This window comes from Lampetra fluviatilis, chromosome 17 (assembly GCF_964198595.1).
Source record: "Lampetra fluviatilis chromosome 17, kcLamFluv1.1, whole genome shotgun sequence".
Lineage (NCBI taxonomy): Eukaryota > Metazoa > Chordata > Hyperoartia > Petromyzontiformes > Petromyzontidae > Lampetra > Lampetra fluviatilis.
This window is the reverse complement of record NC_136291.1, coordinates 3,523,147-3,550,766: the sequence shown is the minus strand read 5'-3', so window position 1 is coordinate 3,550,766 and position 27,620 is coordinate 3,523,147. Positions and strand designations below refer to the sequence as shown.

At 46.0% G+C, this 27,620-nt stretch overlaps 1 protein-coding gene across 1 annotated transcript; it reads right to left on the bottom strand.

Moving 5' to 3' along the window:
* Positions 1 to 133: 133 nt before the first annotated feature.
* On the bottom strand, positions 134 to 27,496 carry LOC144936829 (cytoplasmic dynein 1 light intermediate chain 1-like). Its single transcript, XM_078863993.1, has 13 exons — positions 27,469 to 27,496; positions 26,036 to 26,145; positions 25,551 to 25,624; positions 20,175 to 20,291; positions 18,975 to 19,205; positions 12,859 to 13,106; positions 11,201 to 11,294; positions 10,270 to 10,405; positions 8,216 to 8,327; positions 7,371 to 7,475; positions 6,406 to 6,529; positions 5,893 to 6,024; positions 134 to 2,515 (listed from the first exon to the last, which is right to left on the bottom strand). The coding sequence occupies exons 2-13, from the start codon at positions 26,143 to 26,145 to the stop codon at positions 2,406 to 2,408; spliced, it is 1,593 nt and encodes a 530-aa protein (XP_078720119.1). The 5' UTR covers positions 27,469 to 27,496; the 3' UTR covers positions 134 to 2,405.
* Between the last annotated feature and the right edge of the window lie 124 nt (positions 27,497 to 27,620).

The following is a 27,620-nucleotide window of genomic DNA, read 5'->3' as shown; positions in this document are numbered from 1 at the left end:
CAATAAACTCTCCCAGTGGTGACGCTGTTGTTGGCACAGTCGGGCGATGGTCCGAATCGTAACAATGAAGTGCATTTGACGATGATAAATATCTATCCGACACCCACCAAAGCAAAGGCAGCGTAACGAGAAGACGTTTGTCGTAATGCTTTATTTATTTGTACGTCTGTATTCTGCGAGCCCATTCTCCATGCTCTTATACTGCTGGGGTGTTTCCTTCTTCACGTCCCAGTCGATGGAGCAGCCTGCTTGTGTACTTTACATGTGGGAGTTCTGCACACACAGCGATGCAGACAAAGTGCTGGAAGGAGTGTCGCGAGGGTTGGTGGAGGGGAGTGGTAGTGGAGAGGGTTTAGAAAGCACAGAGGAGAGCTGCGGGGAGGAGTTGGGGGGGGGGGGTTATGAGGACAAGCCTTTGCGCATCTATGTGCTGTGCACCGAGACTCTACACACGCCTTCACACGTGATGTACTTAAATAAAACTTGTGCTTCACTATATACACGGCCGAGCACGCAGTAGGGGAGAGGGTCAAGTGTATTGGGGTGGCGGGGTGGGAGACTCAGGGTTAAAAGTGGGCAAGATAGGAATTCCCCCCCCCCCCCCCCAAAAAAGAAATATTACAAGAAAAAGCACAAATAAAAAAACACAAACACGTTTTTATCGCAGTTAAATTCGCAGCATGAGTTTCGTGACATGCACATCGCAGCACTCACGTGCTTGACGTTTTCAAATATTTTAGAGTTTTAAAACATTTTCAAAGGCAGCCACTCCATTAATTAAACGCATTTCACTTGCCCCTGTTTTATTGACTCAAGATGGAATATTTGCACCGCTCATTGTGTGCCGAAGCACTCTTCCTCATTGGCTGACTGACAAGGGGAACATGGACAGTTGTTTTGGAGGAGGCTCAGAGATTGATTTTTATTCAGCCTTTCAATATTTGAGACAAAGGGACTTTTCAACTTCGCATCGTCATATGCAATGTTTTTTGTTTTCGTAATTTACCTTTTGATTACAATAACGTGATGAGTGGCCATTTTCCATCAACTGCTGGACTGTTCTCTTTTGGTGCTATTACAAGGGTCAATGGCAATCGAAATATGCCCACGTACATTTCGCAGACATCCTGAAATGTGTATCTTGACCATACTGGTGACAACCTAGGTCGCAAATTACTTGCCTTACATTAATATTGACGATGGAATTTATTCAGTCCGGTCTAGAGTTTTCAGTGTGTGCTCACTTCACAAATGTGAACAATACCACTGTTAGCGCTGATTAATCTACAAATTAGGCCACTTCAGCAGACTAACAACAACCTCTATTATTCTCTCCGAATTTATTACCAGATGAAAAAAACCAATACACCGTATTTAAATCTCTCACGTTTTGGAAACGTTTCTCAAGTCAATGGAGTGGACTGCCTTCTAAGGCCCCCTGAATGTATTTATACACAGTGCCCAACGAGTCCGCAACGGGGAGACGCCCTTGAAACGTTGACTCCCTCCCCCGGCGAGGCCCTGCAAGGGCGCTCGCTCGACGGACAACCGTGTGAGTGAGCGCACGTGCTTTCTGGGCCACGGGTCTTGCGGCGACTCTGCAAGCTCAACGGCTAACTTGGTGCTACAGCAATGGCTTGGAATGGCTACCCTGGGCACACCAAGCCTCTACAAACCGACGGAGGGGTCCCTTCACAAGCGTGAGGCAAACGCTTTTCCACTCGAGCGGTTGTTTGCACGCGCGCAGAACCAGTTAAACGCCTCCAGTGTCGTCGGTTGCAAGGAATTGCGCTGCGTGTGTGCAAACAACATTTTCGGAGTTCGTATGCTCGTGTACAAATGCTCGTACGTACGTGTGCGTAACTTGATGATACAAGCCGATAACACAGACAAGCGTAACGCAAGTTTGTTAGAATATACACGCGAACACACACATCTAGGTGGTAGTAAACTCATGCCCTCCCCCCCCACTCGTGTCAACGTGCAATTAAGTGACCTGCTTTGCACACGCAGCTTAATCAACCAGCACAAACGAACCTCCGCTTTCACGTCATCACTTGAGCCCCCCCCCTTACCCCACTGAAATTCTTAGCCGATAAAGCACGGTGACTCGCGCACACACACACCCATACAGTGACACCCGCCACACTGGACCGCTTTAATTAGCGGGGAGGGCTTCGACGGAGCAAGGAGGCATTATGATAGAGGCACGTCGCCATGGTTGCAAAGGTAGGTTATTTTCGTCTTCTGAGAAAAGTGGTTGTCCTAGTAACCAAGTTAAGACAGCAAATTCGGGAAAGGCTCGAAGATCAGGTCGCGGGGAAGGACGCGAGGTGGGGGAGAGGCAATGGTTACGGTTCAGAGGTCTGGAGGAGCGTGCGCACGGCAAGAGAGGGGATTGCTTTTCAGGAGGCGGTGTCATCGAAGTTGGTCGCTGCGAGGACGGACGTAGATTCCGACTTGCGCGCCATGCGGTCCAACTCGGCCTGGACGTCGGTCAACGCTGGCTTCGGTCCTGCGTACCGTTCCAGGGCGTGACGCAAAGAGACACGGAGCGACACAGTACGTCAGGTTAATGTGCTAATGACGACGCAAGCCCTGGACTTAATGCACGTCCTATCAGCGGCATGCAAGAGGCTCGCGCGCGTACCAAGCGGAGAGGAACATCCCTGTGCTTTACCAAAACAGCCAAATCATGCAATGATAATGATGCAGCTAGCATACAAACGGAAGTTTGGAACGGGGGATAACAATGCAATTCCAAAACGATGCATGGGGTTCCGTCGTCGTCAGCAAAAGGAGTCAAAACTGAAAATCCATCGAACTGTAGTTCTATGCTCCCAGGTAAAGTGTGGCCATATAACGGTCGATGACCCCCACGGTGTGGTGGAGGCCCTCATCCAGCAGTGGATTGACACCAATGGCTATCCATGTACACTTGGTGGAAGTGTTCCATATACGATGATAATAACTATCAAGGAAAGTCTCACTGAGTCTCAAGATTTTAGAAGGGCCCTGTGTTGGAACGTTTTACTAATTACTGTTTAAGAGATGTTTTACACATGTACATGAGGGTACTACGCACAACAGCGCACACTAATGGATTTACGAAACGCGATTGTTTATCGCCCTCTACAAGATGCATTGCAGGCAGCCCAGTGGGGGTGTGAGAAGGTTACAAATGTCTGTGTGAGCCACCAATCCTCATCTCCAAAAGCGCTGGATCACAGGGCGTGCCACAGGACTTCTTTCCTCTGCATTCATTTTAAACATCATGGTAAAGGCCGTTCCTCTGCTAAAAGGTGCAGCTCTGCATTTGCTTGCTCATGCCACTGCTGGCAGAAGGGCCTCCGCTTTAGGAAGTTCTGGAGTCCATTCAGAGCAGTTGTCGGGGCAACCTGCGGCTCTGGAGCTGCACGAGGCGGCTCTTTAAGGACTGCTGTGCGACTCTTGAAATAAAAAAAGGCTCTTCGTGTTATTTTGGTTGCCGACCCCCGATCATGGAAGTCCAGATTATCATGGGAGTCCAGATTACCATGGGAGTCCAGTTTACCATGGAAGTCCAGATTACCATGGGAGTCCAGTTTACCATGGAAGTCCAGTTTACCATGGGAGTCCAGTTTACCATGGAAGTCCAGTTTACCATGGGAGTCCAGATTACCATGGGAGTCCAGTTTACCATGGGAGTCCAGATTACCATGGGAGTCCAGTTTACCATGGGAGTCCAGTTTACCATGGGAGTCTAGATTACCATGGGAGTCTAGATTACCATGGGAGTCCAGTTTACCATGGAAGTCCAGTTTACCATGGGAGTCCAAATTACCACGGGAGTCCAAATTACCATGGAAGCCCAGTTTACCATGGAAGTCTTGTTTACCATGGGCAGGGGTCGGCAATCTGCAGCTCCAGAGTCGCATTCCGCTCATTAAGGACTGTTTCGTGACGTTATTTACAAAGGACTGCCTCGTATTCACACGCATTGCGGCTCTTGAAATAGTTTTTTTTACCAAATTCGAAAAAAATGTCTCTTGTTGTTGTTTTGGTTGCCGATCTCTGATCTAGAGGGCACTTAGACCTTCTATTCCATACTGGCCAGATGTCTCGGAAGAGGTGGGAATTACCCACAACTTTACCCCACCACCTGCCAAATCGTTGAGCTCTTTCTTCATTCTCAATCTTCTGATAACTAAAAAAAAAGAGTATTTTAAAGAGGGGTAAAAAAAACCCAACAGCTTCGAGGGTAAACGTAAGAAATGAAGCTTCATAATGCTTTTTGTAAACATCCGTCTACAAGTGTTTGCGAAAGCTGTCAGACATGCAGGCCAAAGGGCTCCGTTACAAACCCGTTTCGAGCCTTTGCCTTGTGGTGGGTGGGGGGTGGGAGTGGAGTGGATGGGGAAGTGGGCAGAGAAAGCGGAGATTGTGACAGCACGAAAACCCAAAGGAAAAAGGGGACGTGTACGCCCGACAGTACAGCACACGGCAGCGCGGTGCAAGACACAGCACACAAACAACGCGGATGTACAGCGAAAGCGTTCAAGGTGAAATACCGATTCAAGAACGAAGCTCAACGACAAGAAGATACACCACGATGACCACCACAACGCAGAACCATGTCAGCGCGTTCACATGTACGTGTCATTCCAGTGCGCGCATGAAAATGTCATGCCATTCTCAGTGGTTTTACCTGGTGAAATAAAAGTTTTGTTCTATTCGTTTATTATAATTATTTGGATTTAAAGCTTTCGTGACTTCATGGATTAATATTCTTGGTTCTTTCGGTAAAGTCACGTAGAAGGGAAATAATAAAGTAATAAAATAAAACATAAGATAAAATGCTCTATTATACTTTACCGAAAGAACCAAGAATATAATTATTAGCTTACCTTTCCTATACTTTCCACTGCTATCATGTTTTTTTTTATTGTTGTTGCAATGTTCTGTGCCGCCGCTACTGGACGTCTGTGAAAAAGAGTTTCAAAGCTCATCGGATTCCTCCGGTATAAATATTCTGATTCTGAATGGCTACAATTTGCAGTGCGATTGCGGCCATGCAACCCAAACTATGGACCAGAGAGTGAACAACTTTAGTCTGCGCTCCTTCAATGGAGTTATAGCAGCACGACAAACTTGCTCCTGAAACCTCTCGTGGCAAGCAGACCTCGATATTGGCATTTTTGGTTTGAGCAGATTTTCTGGATGACTGCCTCCCCCCACAGAATGCAGGTTATGGGATTTATTTGGCCATACTTCACCACGCTGGTCCGTGTAGGTTTGCAAAGGTGGGAACATTCCAGTACAGTACAGCAATGCATTGTTGCGCTGCCATCCAGTTATCAACAATCAAACCTACTCAACAGCAATGTGAAGCAGAAGTAAAACAACATAGAAATGCTGTGAAATGTGAAAAATGCTCACACCAAGAATCTGAGTTTTTGTTTTCTCCCAAGGCTCTCTTTTCTCTCTAGTTCATATCGTGCATGCAACGGATGCTGCATGCACTTGGCACCCGTTGTTGGGTGCCGTTTCCGAATAAACTCAACTATTAAACAATTTTTATTTGACCAGGTAAGGCCAACTGAGCGAAAGAGCTCATTTCCAGAAGCGAAATGGCAACAAATGAAACCTCAACGAAGTGGCTTATTGTCACGTGGAAATGTATAGCAGCTGAATACTCTAAAACGCACGTTTCTAAATGTGGGGGGGAAAACCGGAGGACCCAGAGAAAAATCCACACGACCACGGGGAGAACATGCAACCCGAAAATACAAGCATCAGGGTCGGGATCGAACCCACGAACCTCTTGCATACCAGATGAGGTAGTTAACATCTCGCCACCGTGGTGCCACATAAATGAAGGCACGTGCCGAACGAGCAGGCATCCATCCATACCGTGCTTTTTTGTGGTCCCTGGTGAACTTCCCGGTCCGCCGCTCCCCCCGCCAGCTCCAACTGGCGAGCCGGCTTTCTTGGTCAGCAGGCTGTTGAAGAAGTTCGCCAACACCCCCTCGCTTGTCCCACCTCCTGCGGGAGAGAACAGAAAACACAAAGCGTGAGGCCTACAAGGCAGGTGACTCGCCGCCGAGTAATAATTTTCTCCCCAAGCTTGTTAAAATTCCTGCACGGCGCTTGTATGGGCGACTACTGTGCGGAATTGTTGTGGGGACAGCAGAGGGCAGTTCAGCAAAGTCCATGCTTGTACCATACTTCTATGCTCCTACATCTATTGCCTCCCACCTTCATTAACTCGCACCACCCAGTGTGATGAAGTATGAATTCTATACACCTGGGTGTATTCCAGGTGAGCTATAGTTCTTTGTGGAGCAGACGAAAGTTGGAGTGTGTCACAGCTACCACCTCGCATACTGCTTCCCCCACCAGAGTGGTTGGGATGTCAGCCCGGACCTTTAACGTTGGCAGGGTCCAGCTTCTTGTTTCCCACAGAGATGGGCGACACGCTCGCCACGTTGGAAGCCACGGGCCTAGTGGAGGCTCGGGGGGAACCACCGGGTACCCTCTGCCCAGCGTCCTGCACGCACAGTGACAAGGAAATAAAACTCCTGCACTTGCGTGGATTCTGCTGCAACGCTTTCCAAAGCGCACATCCGTTGCGTCACCGACAAAAATTATCACTGTCCCCAGTCGTCAGACATGCTGGTCCACATAAAGCCACAACTGCTTCCTTGTCCACATGTGCCATGAGGCACAAGGCAGCAATGGCTACTATACCGATGATTCCTAACAATTATGAAACAGGTGTAGAATTATCTTATTGTCCTGCCGTTGTCCAAATATGGCCACAAGTTTGACTCTTCGTAGCCAAAAACAAGGTAGTGTGCATTATACATGGTGTTGTGCCGTCAAATACAATGCAAGGCATGGTCACAAATGCATCTTTTGCCATAAAAAAATGAAATTCTGCATATTATTTTTCTCTTACAGTTGCCTCTCAAATTATCCGTGGGTCGATTATCCGAGTTTCGGATAAACCGTGCTCGTGAAAAAATAGGTAAAAATTACTTTACGAGCGCTGGTTTCATTCCTAGCTGCTTCTTACTGTCGAGGGTCAATGACTCGGTACGCACACGATCACAATCATGTCGGCAAGTAAACCAATGACTTTAAGAAACAATAAAATGGAGACACATTGCACGTTTTCACCATCATTCTATGAATGTAAACTACGCAGGTTGTTATAACCTAACTTACACAGATTTTGCATTATCGATGTGTTTTGCTTCATATCAGAGATGATCAAAAGTTGACCATATTTGTTTGCAGCCTTCACGTAATTCGTTGCTTGTGAAGAGTTTCTCATCAACTACACGGCGCGATAGAATGCATTGAGAGAGGTGTAGAGGTTCACGCACTGCTGGCCTCCCGGAGGGAGAGGGCGACTGCTTGATGAGAAGCGACTGCTGCTTCATGAGGAACACCTGCTCATCCTCCGCACACACCTCCTTCTCCTGTACCCACTGCAGTGGCGCACACACGCAAGCATGCAACGCACAAAGGGCAGACGAGTTGAGCAATTATAAGTCTGCGTAGCATCCAGGCTGTCGCCCAAATCACCCAGAATTCACAAGATGCAGCATGCAAAGCATTTTGCCCGAGGCCAGTGGGGCATCACAGTTGGTAGTTTTGTGGCTGCTGCTCTTCATTTCCATATAAGCCACTTCGTTGAGCTATTATCTTTGATAGCCAGGTCGCTTCTGAAAAAATAGCTAAATAGCTCAGTGAGCCTTACCAGAAAAAAGAAAAAAAGGGTATTAATTTAAATAGTTTCGTTTTATATTCTTGGTTCTTTCGGTAAAGTCACGTAGAAGGGAAATAATAAATTAATATAAAACAATAAAAATTCTCACGTTTCGACTGCAACACAAGCAATCATCATCAGGTGTGAAATCCACAGAAATGAAATTTTAAATAGTTTTTTACCGAAAGAACCAAGAATATGAATCCCTGCAGTCACGACAGCTTTAAATCAAGTTTCGTTTTAATCGTTTGAATAGTTTAAAGCGTGTACAAAATAGTTTTTAAATAGCATGGGCCCTAGTGCAAGAAATAAAATGGCGTCTCCCGTCCAATTTCCCCCTCTCTTCGTAGTCCAACGTTGCCTGACGCCTCGGCCAATCCTCCGGCCCCTTGGGTCCCGGTGCAGTTGCACTGCCCGCATGCTCCATAGCTCCGCCACAGCTACTGCTCGTGCCCTTGCCTTCCTGACGGGCGGCTTGATGATAATGTCCTCGTACAAGTCCTCGGGCCGAACGGACGTGAAGTTTTCGTGAAGGATGCCGATCTTCTTGTCGTTGTCCCAGCCCGCTGGGCTGCGTGGACACGTGGGGGGGGGGGGGGGTAGAGTTCTGTGACATTCAGCCGAATCACCACAACTATTTAACGACTCAATAATAATCACATTCTATATAGCGTTATTCATGCAATTGCATCCCAACAACACTGCACATCAATTAGCCAGTCTTTTACACAGATATTACAAAACAAAACCCCACTACTTAGCAAATCAAAAACTAAATGGCACCACTATGCGTCGTGTGTCATTCCTTAAATAATTTTGCACAAATATCCTCCGTTTAGTTTTATAGACCATGGCTGGTAGGGTACACGATGGGGTTGTGTGAAGTGGAACGCACCACACCAGGCAGCCTCTCTTTTTCTCCAGTGCCGTCGTTTGCACACCGAACCGGGGATGTATTTAAGGTCAAGTTGATCTAGAGGCTGCCCAAAAAGGTTCTGATATCACTCGGCACTGATGTTAGCCCTGGCTTTGAATCAAACCCAGGGTGCCATATTCATAGTGCAGCGCATGAACCAATGCACTGCCACTGCCTACATTTACACATACAACACGCGCACACAGTGTGAGCAACATAAGACACCGTAAACAAAGAGCCAAACACGGAGACAAAAAGACCGACAATGCACATAAAACAGGGCAAACAAAGCAAATGTGACAGATATGGCATGAGACAAGCAAGCAGAAACTCTCAAACCTCCAGGCAAAGGCAGACTAAGATTGGGATGGGTGGAGGATGTTTAAGGTGGCGTCCAGGGTCAGATTCGGGTATGTTCCCAGGACAGCAGAGGAGACACTGTCCTTACAATAGACCCTCTTCACTACTAAGTGGCGCTGATATCACCACAGTGCATGCCACCAGGCTAGATGCACTTTGAGGCCATGTGAAGCGTGGAAGGCTGGCAGGTGTTATGGGTTGACTGAGATGACAAGCAGATGCACCACCTGTGTTCACCAACTGTGCTAACAATCACAAAGTCCTCTTGTATAGCGTTTAAGAGACTGCTGGGGCAAGTGCTATTAGCGAGTGCCTATGAAGGCCGGCACGGGACATGAGAGGTGGGTAGCCAGGCCGCCTTTGTCTCCCAAGTACCGATGTTTACACACCATATCAGGGACTCACTCATGTAAGGCCGAGTCGATATATGGGAGGTCCAGAACCGGTTTAGATATTAGTCAACAATGTTGGTTGTGAGCAGAAATCGACAGCAGGTTGCCGGGTTCAGTGTATTGCACTAAGCACAACACTACCACTCAACAGACTGTTGGGGCAAGCGCTGTCAGCAAGCACCTATGACGACCGGCACGGCAGGTGAAATATTGCCAACAACAAATATTTTCTTCTTAAAAAAACCGACAAAGTAAAACACGTGACAGACAAAGCAATTTTGACATATATGGCATTGGACAAGCAAGCAGACATGCTCATAGCCTCAGGCAAGAGCACACAAAAGATTTCGATGGGTGGAGGAGGGTTGAGGTGGTAGCCAAGGTCGGATTTAGATTTTAGTTTCTTTATTCCTGGGACACCACGGCAGAAAAGCCTTCGTGATAGCCTCGCCGCTATAGGCGGGTGATGGTGGCGCACGCCTTTATACCAGCGCTGTGGAGGCTGTTGAGGTGAGGTTGGGTGGATCGCACAAACGTCGTGAAAATCCCTTCCCAGTGGGCGTCGAGGTGCTATACGCTGGCTCGCCAGGAGAAGACGGTACACATCAAGTAGACTAATGGTCACCTCTTTCCACCTGCACGGGGATACAGTGTTGCCCCCTTGCACGTGTGGGATTTCTCTAGGCGCTCTGGTTTCCTCACAATTTTTAATTGGTTGAAAACATCTTAAAATAAAAACCCAGTGCAGGACCCTCACGAAAACTAGCAAGTCGATGAGGTTGGCCGCAAATTATCCAATGTGGGACATGATGCGAATCGAGTTGCTCTCCTGTGCGGTCGCTCACATGAACACAGCGTCCCTCTCCAGCACGAGAGCAGGCGTGCAGAACGGCGCGCCGTACAGCCTGTGCAGGAGGTACTTGTGCAGCAGATCAACGTTCTTGTCCTCCTTGAGTGACGTGTAGACCAGTGCTGCTCCGTCTGGTACGAAGCTCACGAGTCAAGGATCAAACGCACGCAGCTCCCTCTCTGCTCTCTCCATCAACACAGATTGTGCTTCAACCAAATTGAGCCACTGCAGCCCACCTGAAATTCCTTTTATCCTGAACGTGGCCTAACCGTAAGATTACAAAAGACATCAATAGCAAGGTCACTGTAGCCAAATTCACATCGGTGACATTTCACGCTGAAAATAAAGAGCAAGAGTACACAAGATGTATATTTAAAGCCAGCGACAAGGTTATCAATTAACGACTAAACATGATCAAATAAAAGTATCAGGAGCGACACACATGGCTGCATACACCACATGTCCCCCATACCACAAGCATCGCTTGGAATCACACCGGGAGACAGAAAGACAAATTTACGGATTTAGAAAAAATAGGCAAGCCCGAGAAATCACATTGACCGCTGAAAAAAAGTGGGCTGCGATAAATTGCAATTGTACTTGCAACAATTGTAATGATGTTCAATGGCATATAATTGTCATTTCAGCTGGCAATGGTGCAGTAATTTCATTTATAAGTGACCCCATGTCTGGAGGGCAGAACGCGTCACGGGAAGAGGTGACGGCTGGTGGTCGACAATAACAAACGAGTGGCAGCGAAAAGGAGAGGACGTGCACCGGAGCAACGGAGCAACGGTATCGGCTCGTGTGCAGCTTCCAGATTGTTGCAATGCAAGACTGAGAGAATGGCGACAGCTTGAGGAGGCCTTCAATCAAGAGTCGTAGATTCCTGGCCGATGCCCTCCTAACCTCGACCGAAAGGATACACCGCAGGCAGAAGCGTCGCACGTGCGACTGGATGAAGTCAAAGTGCTCTTCCCTGTAGTCGTACTCCTTCTCTAACGTGCTCACCGCGTCGCTCTGCCACAGCACACAAGACAATTCATTTAGCAACGAGACAGAATCCCCTGTGGGATCGCTGCAATCCAACCCTGGGAATGCAATCCTCAAGATATTCTACATTGTTCCAGTGGTGGGATCTGGACAAGCAATAATGATTAGTTGCTCACACAAGATCACTTTTTAACCCCTTCGTGGAATAAGATGAAACATGTTTTGTCATGGAAAAGCCCGTACTGTGCACAACAAAGACATCGTGTATATAGAGGTAAAGGTGCAGCCCTGCAATTGTTTGCTCACGCTACTGCTGGCGGAAGGGCCAGCGACAGAGGAAATTTAAGAGAGCTCCTCTACAGGGTATTTGGCTTAGTCTTTCCCGCACCTCCGATTCGTACTGTTGGCTACGTACGGTGAGAAAGATGTTCAACATACATACATACAGCTCTCCAGAGGTCTTGGAAGAGGTGGGAAGAATACCCACACTTTACCCCACCACACACGACCTGCCAAACGATTACCTATGCTGTACCCATTAACACTGCCGAGTGGACAGATGCAGGAGGCATTGGAAAAAACTTCATAATAAAGGTTTATTGAGTTAGACCACATAAGTTTCAATGTGTCGTTAACCCGTCAGCACCTGACACCGCCAACCAGTAAGGTTTATCACGTAAACAAAACGTGCCAATTAGTTACTACTTCAGCCCACCGGTGTGTTGGAGAGTAAATACACAACATTTACAATTTGAGTAGTACCGTGACGTTTCGCTGGTAATTATATCCAGCATCATCGGGCGATTTTGCCCTGGAAAAACTTGCCCAAGCCACGCCGGGAAATGGAATCAAACCGGTGACCTCTGCATTGCAATATCCAGGACGATAACCATTCCAACCCAGGCAGCACTCAATCTTTATTTTAGAAGCCAATATCGCCCTCAATAAAGTAGACATCAGTGCACGTTACCACGGAATGGCAACGGTTCCAGGGGGCATACACCCAACAGGATGGACAAAAAGAACCGCGTCAAGCCCTCAGTGGCTACCACCGACCGAGTAGAGTTAATTTGCAACCGCGCGCTAAATAAAAGTGCGACCGAGGGCAATGAATCGCATAAGAATACAAATGCATGAAATAAGTGAAGAGTGAAGAGTTTTTATCTACAATTTTACAGTAAAGGCAATTCTCTGTATCAATTCGCATTACATCGAAAAGCTGATGTTGAGCCTTCGTGCAATCAGGCGCGCTACGGTGACGAGATGTTAACTCCCTTGCTTGGTATGCAGGAGGTCGTGCGTTCAATCCCGACCCAGCTGCCTGTTGTAAATTTGGAGCGTGCACGTCTCTCTCTCCGTGGTCGTGTGGATTTTTCTCCAGGACCTCCGGTTTTTGCCTCCACATTTAGAATCTTACGTGCATTAATTTCGTTACTATACATCTCCACACGGCGATAAGCCACTTCGTTGAGCGATCATTTGTGGCCAGATCGCTTCTGAAAAAAAGAGCTACGTAGCTTTACCTGCCAAAAATATAAAACAGCTGTTTTTTTCTTTCATGTTTTAATTACTCAGCCGCGCAGGGCCTCACCTTGGTGCAGACGACGATCACGGGCACGCCGAGGTTGTGCGTGAAGGTGTTCTCCCCGAGGGGCAGCACCACGCACTCGTCCGCCTCCTCGTCGCCCGACAGTCCCGCGGGGCTCGTCCCGGAGCCTTGGCTTAGCAGCGTTGCTGCGCTGGGCGGTGTTGACGCCTGCAGTGCCCCCGAACCGGATTTCCGGAGCGGCGAGCTCTCCTCCGTCTCCGGCTCGACGTAACTCTGGAATTCTCGGACGACTGCGCGAGTTTCGCGCGCGCGCGCACACGCGAGACACGGTCCAACGCACGCACAAACAAAGATCCCCAGTTTAAGCCTGATAAACTGTCGCACAGTGCGACAGGGCTAAGCGCTGTGCCATTGCACCCATAAATCATACAGAGCAAAGGCACGCGCGCACACTACCACCAAACACACACAACAACAACGGCCGCTATTGGCCGCTAAGTGCCGGTGACAACACCATAGTGCATGCCACCAGGCTAGATGCACTCTGAGACTTTCCGGTCAAGTGGCGATGGCTCACTGGCAAGGAGGTCAAGGGACAGACCCAGGTGTTATGGCTTGACTGACTGAGCTAACTTGTAGATCCACCAGCTGTCCTCTCCATTGGGGAGTATACACTCACACACAATATAACTCACATCCACACAAGCACTCGAATAACAAACGTAAATATCCCAGACAGAGCATACATAGGCTCCCGTGACAAGTGTTGTTAGCGAGCACCTATTAAATCCACCACAATGCAGACGCGTAACCACGCCAAGCCACATTTGCTTTTCCAGTTACTGATGTTAACACATCGAAACAGGTACTCACTTAAAGCCAAGTTGGTCTCGGAAAGGCACAAAATGCCTTTCATATCACTCGCTGTTGATATGAGAATGTGAGCCATGGTCAGGAATGGAACTCAGGTGGCTGGGTTCATAGGGCAGTGTGCTAATTTCTGCCCCACAAAATACACATGAATGCACAGGTAAATGCACATGTAAATTAAATGTCTGCACCTGTACATTCACAGGTGATAGGAATGTTATCAATTCAGTCACTCCCCCAACCGTGAATATTAAATTAATTGTCCTTATTCAGGTCAAGATTCGACCCAAGAATCGATTCCATTTTTTACCATTTAGTTTTATAAAAAAAACTCATATAGTCCATTGGAGAGTTTTGGTTAATGCTGCACAAGCCAAGAACTAACATTTTCCTGCATTTTGCATACAATGTAAACAACGGATTCTCACACACACATCCGGTTCAATTTATGCACCATGAGTTTAAGGCTCAATTTAAATTCACGAACTATGACATGCCAAACACGTACTTTTCACTCGGCTTCCCCTAAAACGCTGTTTCATACAGTACAACAGCAGGGCCTGCTCATTTTCAGTTTGTGACGAACTCGCGGCTTACGCTAACAACAGTTTTAATGACACAACACAGCACACCAGGCAGGTGATGCTTTGTGTAAATAGTGGGCACTACACCTCCGGCACCCATAACACTTTAATAATAAAAAACTATGCCAATATTTGATTGTTAACTGTGCAGCTCCTGGACCTAGGCATTGAGATTAGGTGTACCCGTGTGAGAGCGAGACCAAATGCATTTGCACTGGCGCACGCAGGGAGGTAAATAAGCAGGCAGCAATATCGGCACACGAAATGAAATTTAGTTTTCTATTTCAGAAAATGCTGGTTCCATGGATAAAAATGTCAGTTTTATTCACATGTGATGAGCATTCTTTGCAGGTCGTATAAAAGGTGTGCCACGAGTGTGACACGAGAACACAAGGTGTTGTAGGCTTGCGTGTCAATGGATTCTTAAATCCATCCATGCAGAGATTTGTGTGTCAGCCCCCTTCATATCCTTAGCAGGCTTTTTCCAGACTCTGGTTTCCTCCCATATGCAAAAAGAGCATTAACGGTTACAGGCCAAAACATTACAGTGCTGGAACCCTCCTGAAAAATATTCTAGAGGCTCAGGGAGGCTTCACTCTTATATTATCTCGGTCATTTTGGCCATCAGGGCATGACCGTTTCCATTCCTGATATCTCCTTAAAATAATAATTCCACTTCTCCCTCTCTGTATGTCACGTCTGTCTGTCTGCGCGTCTTTCAACCGAGACATGCATTCCCGGATAAAGATATAAAAAAAATGTATTCTTCTTCCGAGACCATTTCTCTTCCATGAAGGTGGAGCACTGCTAAGATGCGGCCGTTTCGCAAAGAAATGCGTTCGTCTCGTGGCATGATGCCGATAGAAAGCACAATACGAGAAAAAAAAAACAAGAAATGGACCCACAGCAGCAGCGTGCAGCGTGCATTCTGAAAGGAACCGGAGAAAGGAGCCCGTTCTTGGCGACAGCTCCAGTTTGGTTTTGTTAAGCCAACGGTTTTCGTTTTAAACAAATAAAAATGCATGGAATAGAAAGCAGCCAACATTGGCCGTGACCCCGGGCTGAGGTGCACCAATTGTTCCCTTTTAGCCCCGTCCCCCCACCGTTCCATTCCCTGGCTACCACGTTCAGATAAGCCCCCCCCCCCCCCTTAACTTGTATTTAAGAGCTTGTCTCTTGGATTTTTCCTCACTTGATACAGTAAATTTAGCTGTGACGGTCCCACCTGAAGACGGAGACTTGCGTTGCCTCCGAAACGTCGTGATTTAATTGATTTATTATTATTTTATTTCTTTTTTTTTTACCTACGTGACTTTACCGGAAAAAACCTAAGAGTATGAATAGAAAGCACACATTCCCATCAGTCCATTGTCCTTGCTTGCGGACTTGGCATCCAGGAATGCGCACCCGTTGGGGGACTTGGGATCCTAAACACAGAGCTGCTGTTGTACTACGCCCTGACTCAATGATGTTTACCTGATGACTGTAGTTGAATGCAAAACAGTGGAACCTCGAAATAACTGGGCTAATTCATGGCTGGGAGTGCCCCCAATATATTAGTTATCCAAACAAAACCCCGTGATTTCTATTGAAACCAACTTTCGTCCAACAACTTGGAATGTTAAGAACTAACATTTTCCTGCATTTTGCATACAATATAAACAACGGATTCTCACACACATGGTTCAATATATGCACCATGAGTTTAAGACTCAATTTAAATTCACGAACTATGACATGCCGAACACATACTTTTTATGTTTTTATAATCTACAAAAAGAAAATAAATTTCCACTGAAACCCACAGAAAATCACACATTGATTCTAGAACGCACAAACTCCAGCAGTTCTTGCACAGTACAGTATTAAGCTGGGATTGCTCTCAAGCGTGACGTTTCTCCTCCTCGTAGAGATGCAGATAACAACCGGCTTTGTTATCTACGATTCTGAAAATATACCCCCACTTCTTACAATTATAGAGGACCCTCCCACCCCCAAATTGCACGTTATGTGCGGGACGCCGTATATCCACCTACGTCGCATATATATTTGTGACGTACGCATGTAACAAGGGTGCCAAACGAAAAATGTCGAGGCTGTGAGAGAATCTCGAGTCTGTAATTTAACAATCACCTATCATAACCAGAAAAGAAAGGCAGGCCAGGAAAGCATACTTTTCACACAAGATGCAGAAGTGTGTAAAACCGCACAGCCCTTTGCGCGTATGCAACAACAACAAAACCAGTCGGCATCCCTCAAAGAGGTGTATAGTGGTCCTCTTGTCTTAGATCAACATCAAATTAAACTGGATTAAACGTGACCAGACAACAGCAGCAGTGATGCAGTGACTATTTTTTATATCACAATTAGGACCCTTTAGAACGGTTAAGTCACCAATTCTGACTGCTTCTAAGCCTGCCTCTGGGAACCATATATGGGATACCACATACGGTTCGCAGAGGCACACTTTGAAACCATATATGGGATTCCATATGGGACTCCTGTAACACCGTGGTAAATTTCCAATGTGTGCTATACAAAACGAGACTCAAATAGCACCTGAATAAGACGAGGACAAGTCAAGGCGACAACAATGCTTATCACAACAACCTTTACATCAGCGTGACAAACCCCAACATCTCTCCACAAGCACGCACACACACACACACCAGTACATCCTGCATAGCACACATTCTTAAAATAGAGCGACTTGGATGTGAAAATCTGCTACAATGTCACCAACTTCTTTTATAGCCTTTCGTCAATCAACTTCTGGATCAATGTCTAATCAGACCGTGATGGTCAGGGGGTTACTTGACCATACTTTACCATGCCAGGAAATGAAAGTTGGTGAAGGAGGGGGAGGGGGGAGATGGCAGAACCATTTTCAGATATAAACTCGTTGGTGATGTAAGTCATGGCTGTGAATTGAAACTCTGAGTGGCCGGATTCATTGAACAATAAGCTAACCACTCCCCGAAAGCAACATGGTACTGTTGGCAAGAGTTGGAAACCAACAATTCACTGGCCAAGCGATGGAATTTACTTTTCGTGATTTGGAGTGGTGGGTGCTTTGATTCAAGATTCAATACTTTTTTTTTATCTCGTGTTTATCGTCTTATTTGCATTCTCCTTCTCGCACTCGCTGGTAGATTTGTTCCCTGACATGAGCATAAATGTAACAAGAGCATATGACTTGTGGGTAATTTTCAAAAAGATAACATTCAATTCTCACATGCCTGATTCCGTGTGTAGCATGAGTATAATTTTTTTTTTATCAACTAATGCAGCACTGCATGCATAGTTATAAACGTCCGATTATCACGGTTGGCTAAGTACGGTGTGAAAGAAGTTCAACATACATACCTGAACTAAAAGTTTAATGCAAAAAAAAACCTCGCTGATATAATTACTTTGGCTTTCAAACTAGAAAAGCAAGTACCATCGTGGGCACAACCCTCTACGCATTTTAATAATTTGGCGGAAATGAAAAGCTGCCAAACAACAGCACCCTAAAGGGACGACATGCCAGCAATGAATTTGGGAAGACAACAGAAGACTTAAAACTAGAATTGCTGATGCATGAAGAAAAGCAACTCACACTCGTTCGTGCTCAGGGCACCAAGACATTTATTATGGTGAATGCCGATATTTTAAGATGTGTAGATTGAATTTATAAAAAAATAGCAATACATTTTCCTAATTTCCATGAGCAGCTCCCGGTTGACAAAACCATATTCCAGTGCTTCGTATTCTCAATGTCAATTGCAAATTTAGCTCTGAGCGCCCATGTGATAATGTGGCCAACGGCTTTGAATTTGCAGCCCAAATCTGTAAAGAATACACCAAGGGTATTTAATCACTCGTGATGGCTCATGACTGCCTTGGCATCTTACTCCCATTTTTGCAAAAAAAGCCCTTTGTCCAATATTGGCAAAAGTCCACCACCTTTAGACTGCAGACGCAAACACTGTGGGGAGATAATGCTGCCAACCCCACAGCACCCCCACACATCAGATTGCCCAACACATCACAGCAGGCATGGGCACATAACAATTAAACGATTCATTAAGCTACGATAAATGAATCGTTCTTTACACTCAAGATGCAAGCATCGAATCACGAGTCTTTCAAATGATTATATACCACATTTTCCATCATCATAGCATGTATAATAAGAATAAATCGTAATAATGGTAAGTTTTTAATTGGCATACTCAATAGCGTAGAAGACAACGTAAAAGGCGGACAATACAAACAAAACAGTGCTCAACAAAAATGCATCGATTCTTCGATTAGGTTGTTACTCCATAATCGTGACTATTCATCAAAGCTTAGTCGACCTAGGAGAGGTTGAGGACTCATTGAGATATACATCACTGAAGTTCGGCATGGCCAGGAATCAAATTCAGGTCACCAGGTTCGTAGCGCGGCATGTTAACCACTACGCCATTGCTTCCCCGACAATGACAAAGACACAGATCTCCTGTATAGCCTCAACAGACTTTTGGAGCAAGTGCTGTTAGAGAGCATCTGTGAAGGCCGGCACTGCACACGAGGCGGTGGGTGGCCAGCACCGCACCCGGCCACCTTTGTCCCCTAGTACCGATGTTTACATATCGCACCAGGTACTCATTTAAGGCTACACAAAGACACACATGCAGACGCTGAACTCGCACGTAGGCACATGCGCGGGACACTCACGCTTATTGTCCATGTCCCTGCGCTCATCCACCGGGATCTTGAGGCTGTCGAGGTGCCGCCTCAGCACGCCGCTCCACTTGTGCAGCGCGTCCACGATGAGCCACGGCCGCGCCAGGTCGGCCACGAGCAGCGTGAGCGAGTCGCGCGCGCTCTCACGCGTCATCGCGAAACGCAGCAGGCCGCTGTGGTACTCATCGCCGTCCAACACCCACACGTTGCAGCGCGCGTGGTCTACAGGGAGGCCACGACAACGGCCATGAGGAAGCGACGCTCGTTTGGGCCCTGCGCCAGTAAACGGCGTGGCTGTGTAATCAAACCTGGGGCGGTTGTGGTGCTGGCCCAACCAATTCTTCGTGTGCAGATCATAGCCGGTGCTTGCCAACACCAATAGCCAAACACCTTGTCTTGAAGGTAAATTCAGGAGGTATTTCTGTTTTGAGCGTGTAGTTCTATAGCGTACATACTGTTGGGGCAAGAGCCGATCGTGAAATGATTTGGATTATTGCTGGTGTAACAATAACAATGTACACTGCTGGATGAAGGCCTCCCAACACCATCTCAGCCATGGGGGATGTTTTGACCATATTTCATCATACTGGCCAGTATGGGTTGGTGAAGAGCACCCAGGACCGGATCAGATACGACTCGCCCCTGATGTTAGCCGTGGATGAAAATCAAACCCATATCACCAGATTAGTGGAGCAGTGCGCTTACCAGTGCAACCGTTCCACCCGCACAGGGACAACAGAATTAAAAGCCTGGCCCGTGTTTGTGCCGGCCAGCCATTCGCCAGGTCCTTTAGACTCGGGGTTCCGTCCATCTTTCGTGCCACGGCGGCGGGATGTTAATTACTTCGCCTGATATACAGGAGGTCGTGGGTTCGATCCAAACCCTGACGTCTGTATATCTGGAGTTTGCATGTCTCTCTGCCCGTGGTCGTGTGGACTTTCCTCCGGGTCCTCCGGCTTTTGCCTTCACATTTAGAATCAACGTGCTTTCAGATTATTTGGCGCTGCTATAAATTTCCACATGATAAGCCACTTCGTTGAGCTATCATTTGTGATAGCCAGGTCTCTTTTGAAAAAGAGCGAAATAGCTCAGTGGGGCCTTACCTGCTGAAAAAAAATATTTTTTCCTTTATTTAGTTTTCATCAGCAGGCAAAGTAGCGGTGCGTGGATCGGTGGTGGGGGATGCGCTACCATCACGGTCCTCGTCGTGCACGCTCAGGTAAAGGTACTCGAGGCCACGGCCCTTGCGAGCCTCCTCCACGCCCTGCAGCTTGGCCACCAGAGACGTCTTCCCAGAGCCATCCTCTCCTGCAGACACAGGAGACACGGGCAGGGAGGACGGGGGGATTCGTGGATGTGCAATCGCAGGGACACGGGGAACAAGTGAGATGCGGAGGCACGAGAACACGGAGATGTTGGACAAGGGGAAATGGGCACACGGACTCACAGGGACATGAGGCAATGGGGTACGGACACGGGGACAAAGGGACATGGGAGAGGTACAAGAAATACGGGGACAAAAAGACGAGGGTACATGGGGGAACCGAGACAAGGTAGGGGGGGCATGGACAATAGAATCAGAAAAAATATATACTTCGATTGTCAATTATTCTGGTAATATTATACATATAAATGACGTGCTAATGTTAGGTTGACAAGAGTGAACAATGAACCAGAATGGCAGCAGGGGAGAAACTACAGAAGACTGTAATGGGAGCGGTGTGACTCCGGTCGACAAGGTCACATTTTTTTCTAGCTCATTTGTCTCACGATGTTTCCTGTTCTTGATTGCACAGTTGTGTTTGCTACTTCAGCATACATTTCCACACACGCTAAATAATCGACTCTGAAATGCACGATTCACTGCACGTACTGCGAGCATAATAATCGATTTAATAAATCAATCGATGCATCATTACTTGCCCAGTCATATAATCATGTCGGCTACGTCCTCGAAGGTAAGCATAGCACACACAAGGCACATCACTGTTGATATCTGCTATTATATGGCAACGCTTAACGTTTTGTGGTCAATGACAATTATTTCTGATTTATAGCAAATGGCCAGAGGGAATGGCAGCTATACACTAAAAGTTCATTTCAGGCTAACCTAAATTGGCTATGGCCTAACCCACTTGGTGACATGCAGGTCATAATTGTTTTTACATTACAGGACTATTAGCAGAGACCTCCCATGAACACAATGGGTCGATTACAATCATGCTGATAACATCTCTCAACAAAACTGTAACAAGGCAAAGCATGATAATAATTTCCACTATAGCAGTTTTTATTGTATTTTTGTCCACATTAAAGAATATCTGGTATTGTCAGGACATAAATCGTCTATAATTGCAGAACGCATCCTTTACATTAGTTCACGCACATTACGATTGTTTTCATCGGATTCACAGGCAGCCGTCCAAGATTAAAACTTGGCCAAATACATAAGCAGATGATGGGGTTATGAAAGGAACCTGCCTGGCAAAAATGTCAAATGCAATCAAGGAAAGCCCCTCACCAGCTGTCTAAGAAATGTAATGACTTGGCACACCTCTGCTTTTGTAACATGTAACAAACATTATAATGGAAACCCGTATCTTACATTAAGACACCCGGTGATAACAAAAGCCCTTGCCTGGAAACCAGGTTAAGAGAGTAGGGAGTGCGCGCCGCACTCATGACGAAGAATGTGATCAGGATCAATGCGAGAAGAGCGATTACTAAATCTGCGGCCGTCTGAGCTCAAGGCTATCATTGAATTACGTTGACCAATCTTAGAGCAGTGCAGATATATACAGTACAGTACATTGCAAGATACAGCACATTGTTAATCCACTTCTGGATGAGGGCCTCCTCCTCATCCAGAAGTGGATTTCTGGGGATTATTAGAATATGTTTCACTGCGCTGGTCAGAGCGAGCCGGTAGAGGTGGGCAGCATAGAAGTAGAGCACAACGGATTTTGCTGCAGTGCCGACGACCACGTTAGCACAGCCCCGCAGTCACCTATGACTACAAGCACTATCCAGGCACTATTCAGCCTCAATTAGACCTAGCTTTCGAGGTCTGATGGGATCAGGCGTATTCCAGGTAATATGGTCAGGCTGGTATACTACGTGTGTGAGTGTTTATAAAGCTGCACTTTCGGGAAGGCAACGAAACCAGCTTATAATAAACGTACTCTCCCACTGTGCGCGACCGTGCGGCATATGAACTGATTGATCACTTTGCATGCCGGGAACAGTTTTTTTTTTCCCGCAGACCAGGGGCCACGCCTGATATTCCAGAAACAAATGGGCTGGCTGACGTGTGTCCACAGCACACCGCACACACTTGCATTCGTAGCCCTGACACGGCGCACTGGGGTCAAGTCGTTTTCATAAAACACTGTCTTTCAAGGGACCTGACAGCAAACGGGTCAACCTATGTTAAATACGACAGCTGCTTGTGCAATAATTGGCACGTGCGTCGAGAGGGGCTGCCTGTCAAACACAACCGCAGAAAACTGCTGAATTCCACAAAACAGCCATCAAACTAAATTATAATTACAATGACGCAAGGTAATGCGAGCTCCAAGCGGTCACCCTTGGCTGTAGATGTCCCATGACAACAGTGCTATTGTCAACACTGTTACGCACAATACTATCAAGTCACTGCAAAACTGCTTCATTGCTATAAATACTTCAATGAACATCCTTTATTTTATCATGTGGGAGCACAGCGAGATTCATTGTCATAATGGAGACCTGGGAAACTATCGAAAGAAAACCATATTTTATCTTCATTTCACTTTCAAATGAGCTCAGCATCCGACTTTGTTCTCACCAGATTATAGAGTAATGCAAATACATAATCATTTTATATGGCACCACACCCAAACAAGCAGTGATGAACATCCGTGAACACAACATGTTATTAAGACAAATATGCATAGAATTATGCAATTTTCTCCATGTTTTCCTATTATTTGCATGACAGTAAAAGCTCAATGTAACATTTTTTATGGGAAGTAGTGACATTTTAAATTAAAGATGTGGGACAGTGTTAGTCAGGAAACAAGGGTGTAATAAAGTCAATAAGGGACGTTAGATATGGGGAAATGCACAGAGGGGGAACAATGACATGAGGTTTCACTGTACCAAGTCTAACAACACATTCAGTAAATGGTGAGAAACAAGGACAGAAAAGAGTCCGATGGCTGGAAGCAAATGAGCAATGATATGCGCAAAACGATTCTGACCATAACTAAGGCCCCTCCCATCATGCCTTGCATGGCACATGATATCAGCGTACTGCGAGTATAATTCACACAGCCTATAACTCAGGTCTCCCTTGGAAGAGACTGACTGTGAATCAATCGGCTCCCGACATAAATATTTCAAATGAAAACATGACAGTGCTCCAGTGGAAACAACTAAAATGAAGACAATTTTCAACATCCATAAGAGGTTTTTTTGGGTTAGATCACGCAAATATATAAATGTGTCGTTAAAACCCGCCACCACCCGACACAGCCAACTAGTGAGGGTTGTCACGTAAACAGAACGTGGCCAATTCGTCACTAGTACAGCACACCGGTGTGTTGGAGAGCCAAGCCACAACATTTACAATCTGAGTACGACGTTTCGCCAGTAATTACAACTAGCTTCATCAGGCGACAGCAAGATTTGCTTCCAGCCATCAGACTGTCGCCTGATGAAGCTAGTTGTAACTGGGTTCATTGCTAAGTATTAATTGTTTTATGCGTTATATTATTCTGTCATGGTTAAATGGTTTGTTTGCTGTTATTTATGAGCTTAATTTATTTGTTATATTGTTTGTTTAATAAGTTTGATATTCTAGTACTGTTGGTGATGCAGGAAATGCTCTAACCCGCACACCACTCTTTAGTCAGTCTGCAGCTTGATGGTATGCTATTCCATTTAAGTGTAATGATACAAAGTTGGTTTAATGGCTTATTTAATGGCTTAACAATTGCAATGTAAATACGTTAATGCTCTAACTTAATGCTACCACGCTTGCCTTCAGGCAGCTCGTTACTTGAAAGTTTAATGATTTGTGTTGTGATGTTAATTGCTTGTCTTTTACACTATTTTCTGGTGGTATGAATAATGTTACAAAATGGGTTAATTAGTGCAACGCTAATGTTGGTGAATCACAAAGTCATCTCGCCAAGCACCATCATGCTCTTGTCTATGGGGAGCTGCGAGGTTGCCAGGAGATGGCAGCATGGCTATGGATTCTGCGAGGAGCTTTGAATGTTATCCACACGTAATCATGGCAATATCCCATCAATTGCACAGTCCTCATTAAATCAACTAGACCAGGTCAGCAATCTGCAGGCCTGGAGCCGCATGCGGCTCTTTAAGGACTGCTTCGTGACTCGTTATTAATCAAGGATCACCGTCTCTCGTATTTACCACGCATTGCTGCTCTTAAAATATTGAGGGTGTTTTTTTTTACGGAATTCGACGAAAAAAAATTGGCTCTTCTTGTTATTCTATTTTCCAATCCCTGAACTAAACAAACATCCTAATGCAGGAACACCCTGAAAGAGTATTCAGACTCATTGAGCCTTTGCTGGACAAACTAAGATAAATAAGTAGTTTAATATGTAAATTATTTATATGGCATTTTCGTTTAACTGTATGTTGAATGATTTAATACAAATTTTAATGTCGATTTTCGGTGCAGTGTCTGATGTTGAGCAGCTGAGAGCAGTGCTGTAAAACTATTCTTGTAATATCCGGTCCCACATCTATGATCACCGCCATCACCAACCCACACTTACCAGTGTGAAGTATAGTCAAAGGACTCCCCCACGACCTGCACGGCACTTAATCCAGCAGTGGATTGACAAACGGAGTACGTATACATATCCAACACTGAATGATGTATTGGTTGGTTGTGTGGGATGATGGAGAGTTTTATATTACTTCTCTTTTAACAAGTGCAACCAGAACTGTCCAGCATTTGCGGGAGCTAAACGGCCGGTGTTGTTGGAGGCTCATCGGCGTGGATGACTTTATCACGCAAATGTGCCTGGTTACGTCACCTGCGCGCCAGTCAGCCAGCCAGCCAGCAAAACTTTTGTCGAATATAATATGCAGCATTAAAGGAGCATAACATTAGTCGTAAAGTGTCAATGGCATCACGCTACACCATGATGCTCACTGAAAATGTAACAAAAAAATCGCCGATACCATCGAACGCAAAAATTGTTCCTTTAACGCTTAATAAAAAAAAATCCTCGATAATTCTGATATTAAACAATCGATTTGTTATCGTGAGGTCCAACAATCCCTCAAGCTAAAGCCGCTTAATGATGAGTTAAGAGTTTCATCGTTCACTGTATAACTTAAGTCATTCAATAATAATAATGTAAATGTGACATGAAACATTAATCGTCAAAACGCCCACCGCTGCAGAACATGCGCGCAGTCCGAGATCGCTGTTCGCACGGCTTGTGCGTGTAACCAAATGTTCCGTTATCTGGCCATTTCACAGCAATTGTAATCACGGAGAACATCGTACGAAGATAAAATCACTAGGGAATTATTCCTCACCCAGCACCACCACGTTTCTGCCCGTGGGCAGCTTGGATCGGGAGCGGCTGGACACCTCGCTGAGGATGGAGAGCCTGCGGGCAAACGAGAGCCATACCACCCAGCCCAAGTCAGCCACAGGCCCTCACCATCAACACATCCCATCATCATCACCGCATTCACCCTCACACCACCAAATAATTACCCATGACAGTCATGTAGGGTATGATGCTGTTTAAGTGAACACCATAGAATGCCAGCACCATCATCATCATCACCCTCATCACCTTCACCATTACCATTTTTTGTCAAGATGCTTGCTGGGGTAGACTGCACAGATGCAGGCCAGCATCACCACGACCACGACCATCACCACCCTCACCACTAATAACAACAACCTCACCCACCCACCCACCACTGCACAGTAGCACACACAACCATTTTCTCACACCGCCGCCAACATAATCATCATCAACAACAACAACCACCGCTCTTCTTTGTCTCACCACAGATTGTGTCCGCCCTCCTCCTCCTCATCCTCGTCTCGACCGCCTCCGTTCATCTCGCACAGAGACGCCGGCCCAGCCCGGGGCAACGCCTCGCCTGGCGCCGACATCTTGGATGGGAGGAGCGGGCGGGGCGGCGGCGGGGGGGGGAGTCGAAGAATGGTTGAGGGAGGTGGTGCGGTGCGATGACGTCATGTTATCTGTTGCCGGCGTGACGTCATGTTATCTGTTGCCGGCGTGACGTCATGTTATCTGTTGCCGGCGTGACGTCACGCAAGCCGCCCCCCCCCCCCAGATTGCAATCGTCCTCCGATTGCTTGTGTGGCGATCGAAACGTCGTGATCGATTATTTTTTCTACCTAAGTGACTTTACCGAAAGAATTAAAGAGTATTTATTATTGCAGTCACGAAAGATTTAAGTTAAGATTAACCCCCCCCCCATTCACGTCATTTTAACACGGGGGGGGGGGGGGGGGGGGGTGTTAGATTGCGTAAATATAAATGTGTCGTTAGACCAGCCACCACCCGGCACAGCCAATTATTAAAATTGTAAATGTCGTGGATTTACTCTCCGACACACCGGTGGGCTGAAGTAGTATACTACACTATATTCTAGATTTGAAGCTTTCGTGACTGCAATGATTCATATTCTCAGGTTTTTTCGGTAAAGTCACGTAGGTAAAACATTCATTACTTTTAATGTTTTACCTACGTGACTTTACCGAAAAAACCTGAGAATACTACACTATACACTAAACTATACACTACACTATACACTACACTATACACTACACTATACACTACTATACACTACACTATACACTACACTATACACTACTATACACTACACTATACACTACTATACACTCATGTCATTGTTCCCCCTCTGTGCATTTCCCCATATCTAACGTCCCTTATTGACTTTATTACACCCATTGTTTCCTGACTAACACTGTCCCACATCTTTAATTTAAAATATCACTACTTTCCATAAAAAAATGTTACATTGAGCTTTTACTGTCATGCAAATAATATGAAAACAGGGAGAAAATTGCATAATTCTATGCATGTTTGTCTTAATAACATGTTGTGTTCACGGATGTTCATCACTGCTTGTTTGGGTGTGGTGCCATATAAAATTATTGTGTATTTGCATTACTCTATAATCTGGTGAGAACAAAGTCGGATGCTGAGCTCATTTGAAAGTGAAATGAAGATAAAATATGGTTTTCTTTCGATAGTTTCCCAGGTCTCCATTATGACAATGAATCTCGCTGTGCTCCCACATGATAAAATAAAGGATGTTCATTGAAGTCTTTATAGCAATAAAGCAGTTTTGCAGTGACTTGATAGTATTGTGCGTAACAGTGTTGACAATAGCACTTGTCATGGGACATCTACAGCCAAGGGTGACCGCTTGGAGCTCGCATTACCTTGCGTCATTGTAGGATGAACGTTGAGATTTATCAGGGCACGGGGTGACCCAATACGGTCTGAATTGGTCTGTAATAAGATAGGGCACTGATAAGGGGTTGATAGGTATGATGTCATGTTCGTCACCGGCGCAATAAGTGAGGTGACGTCA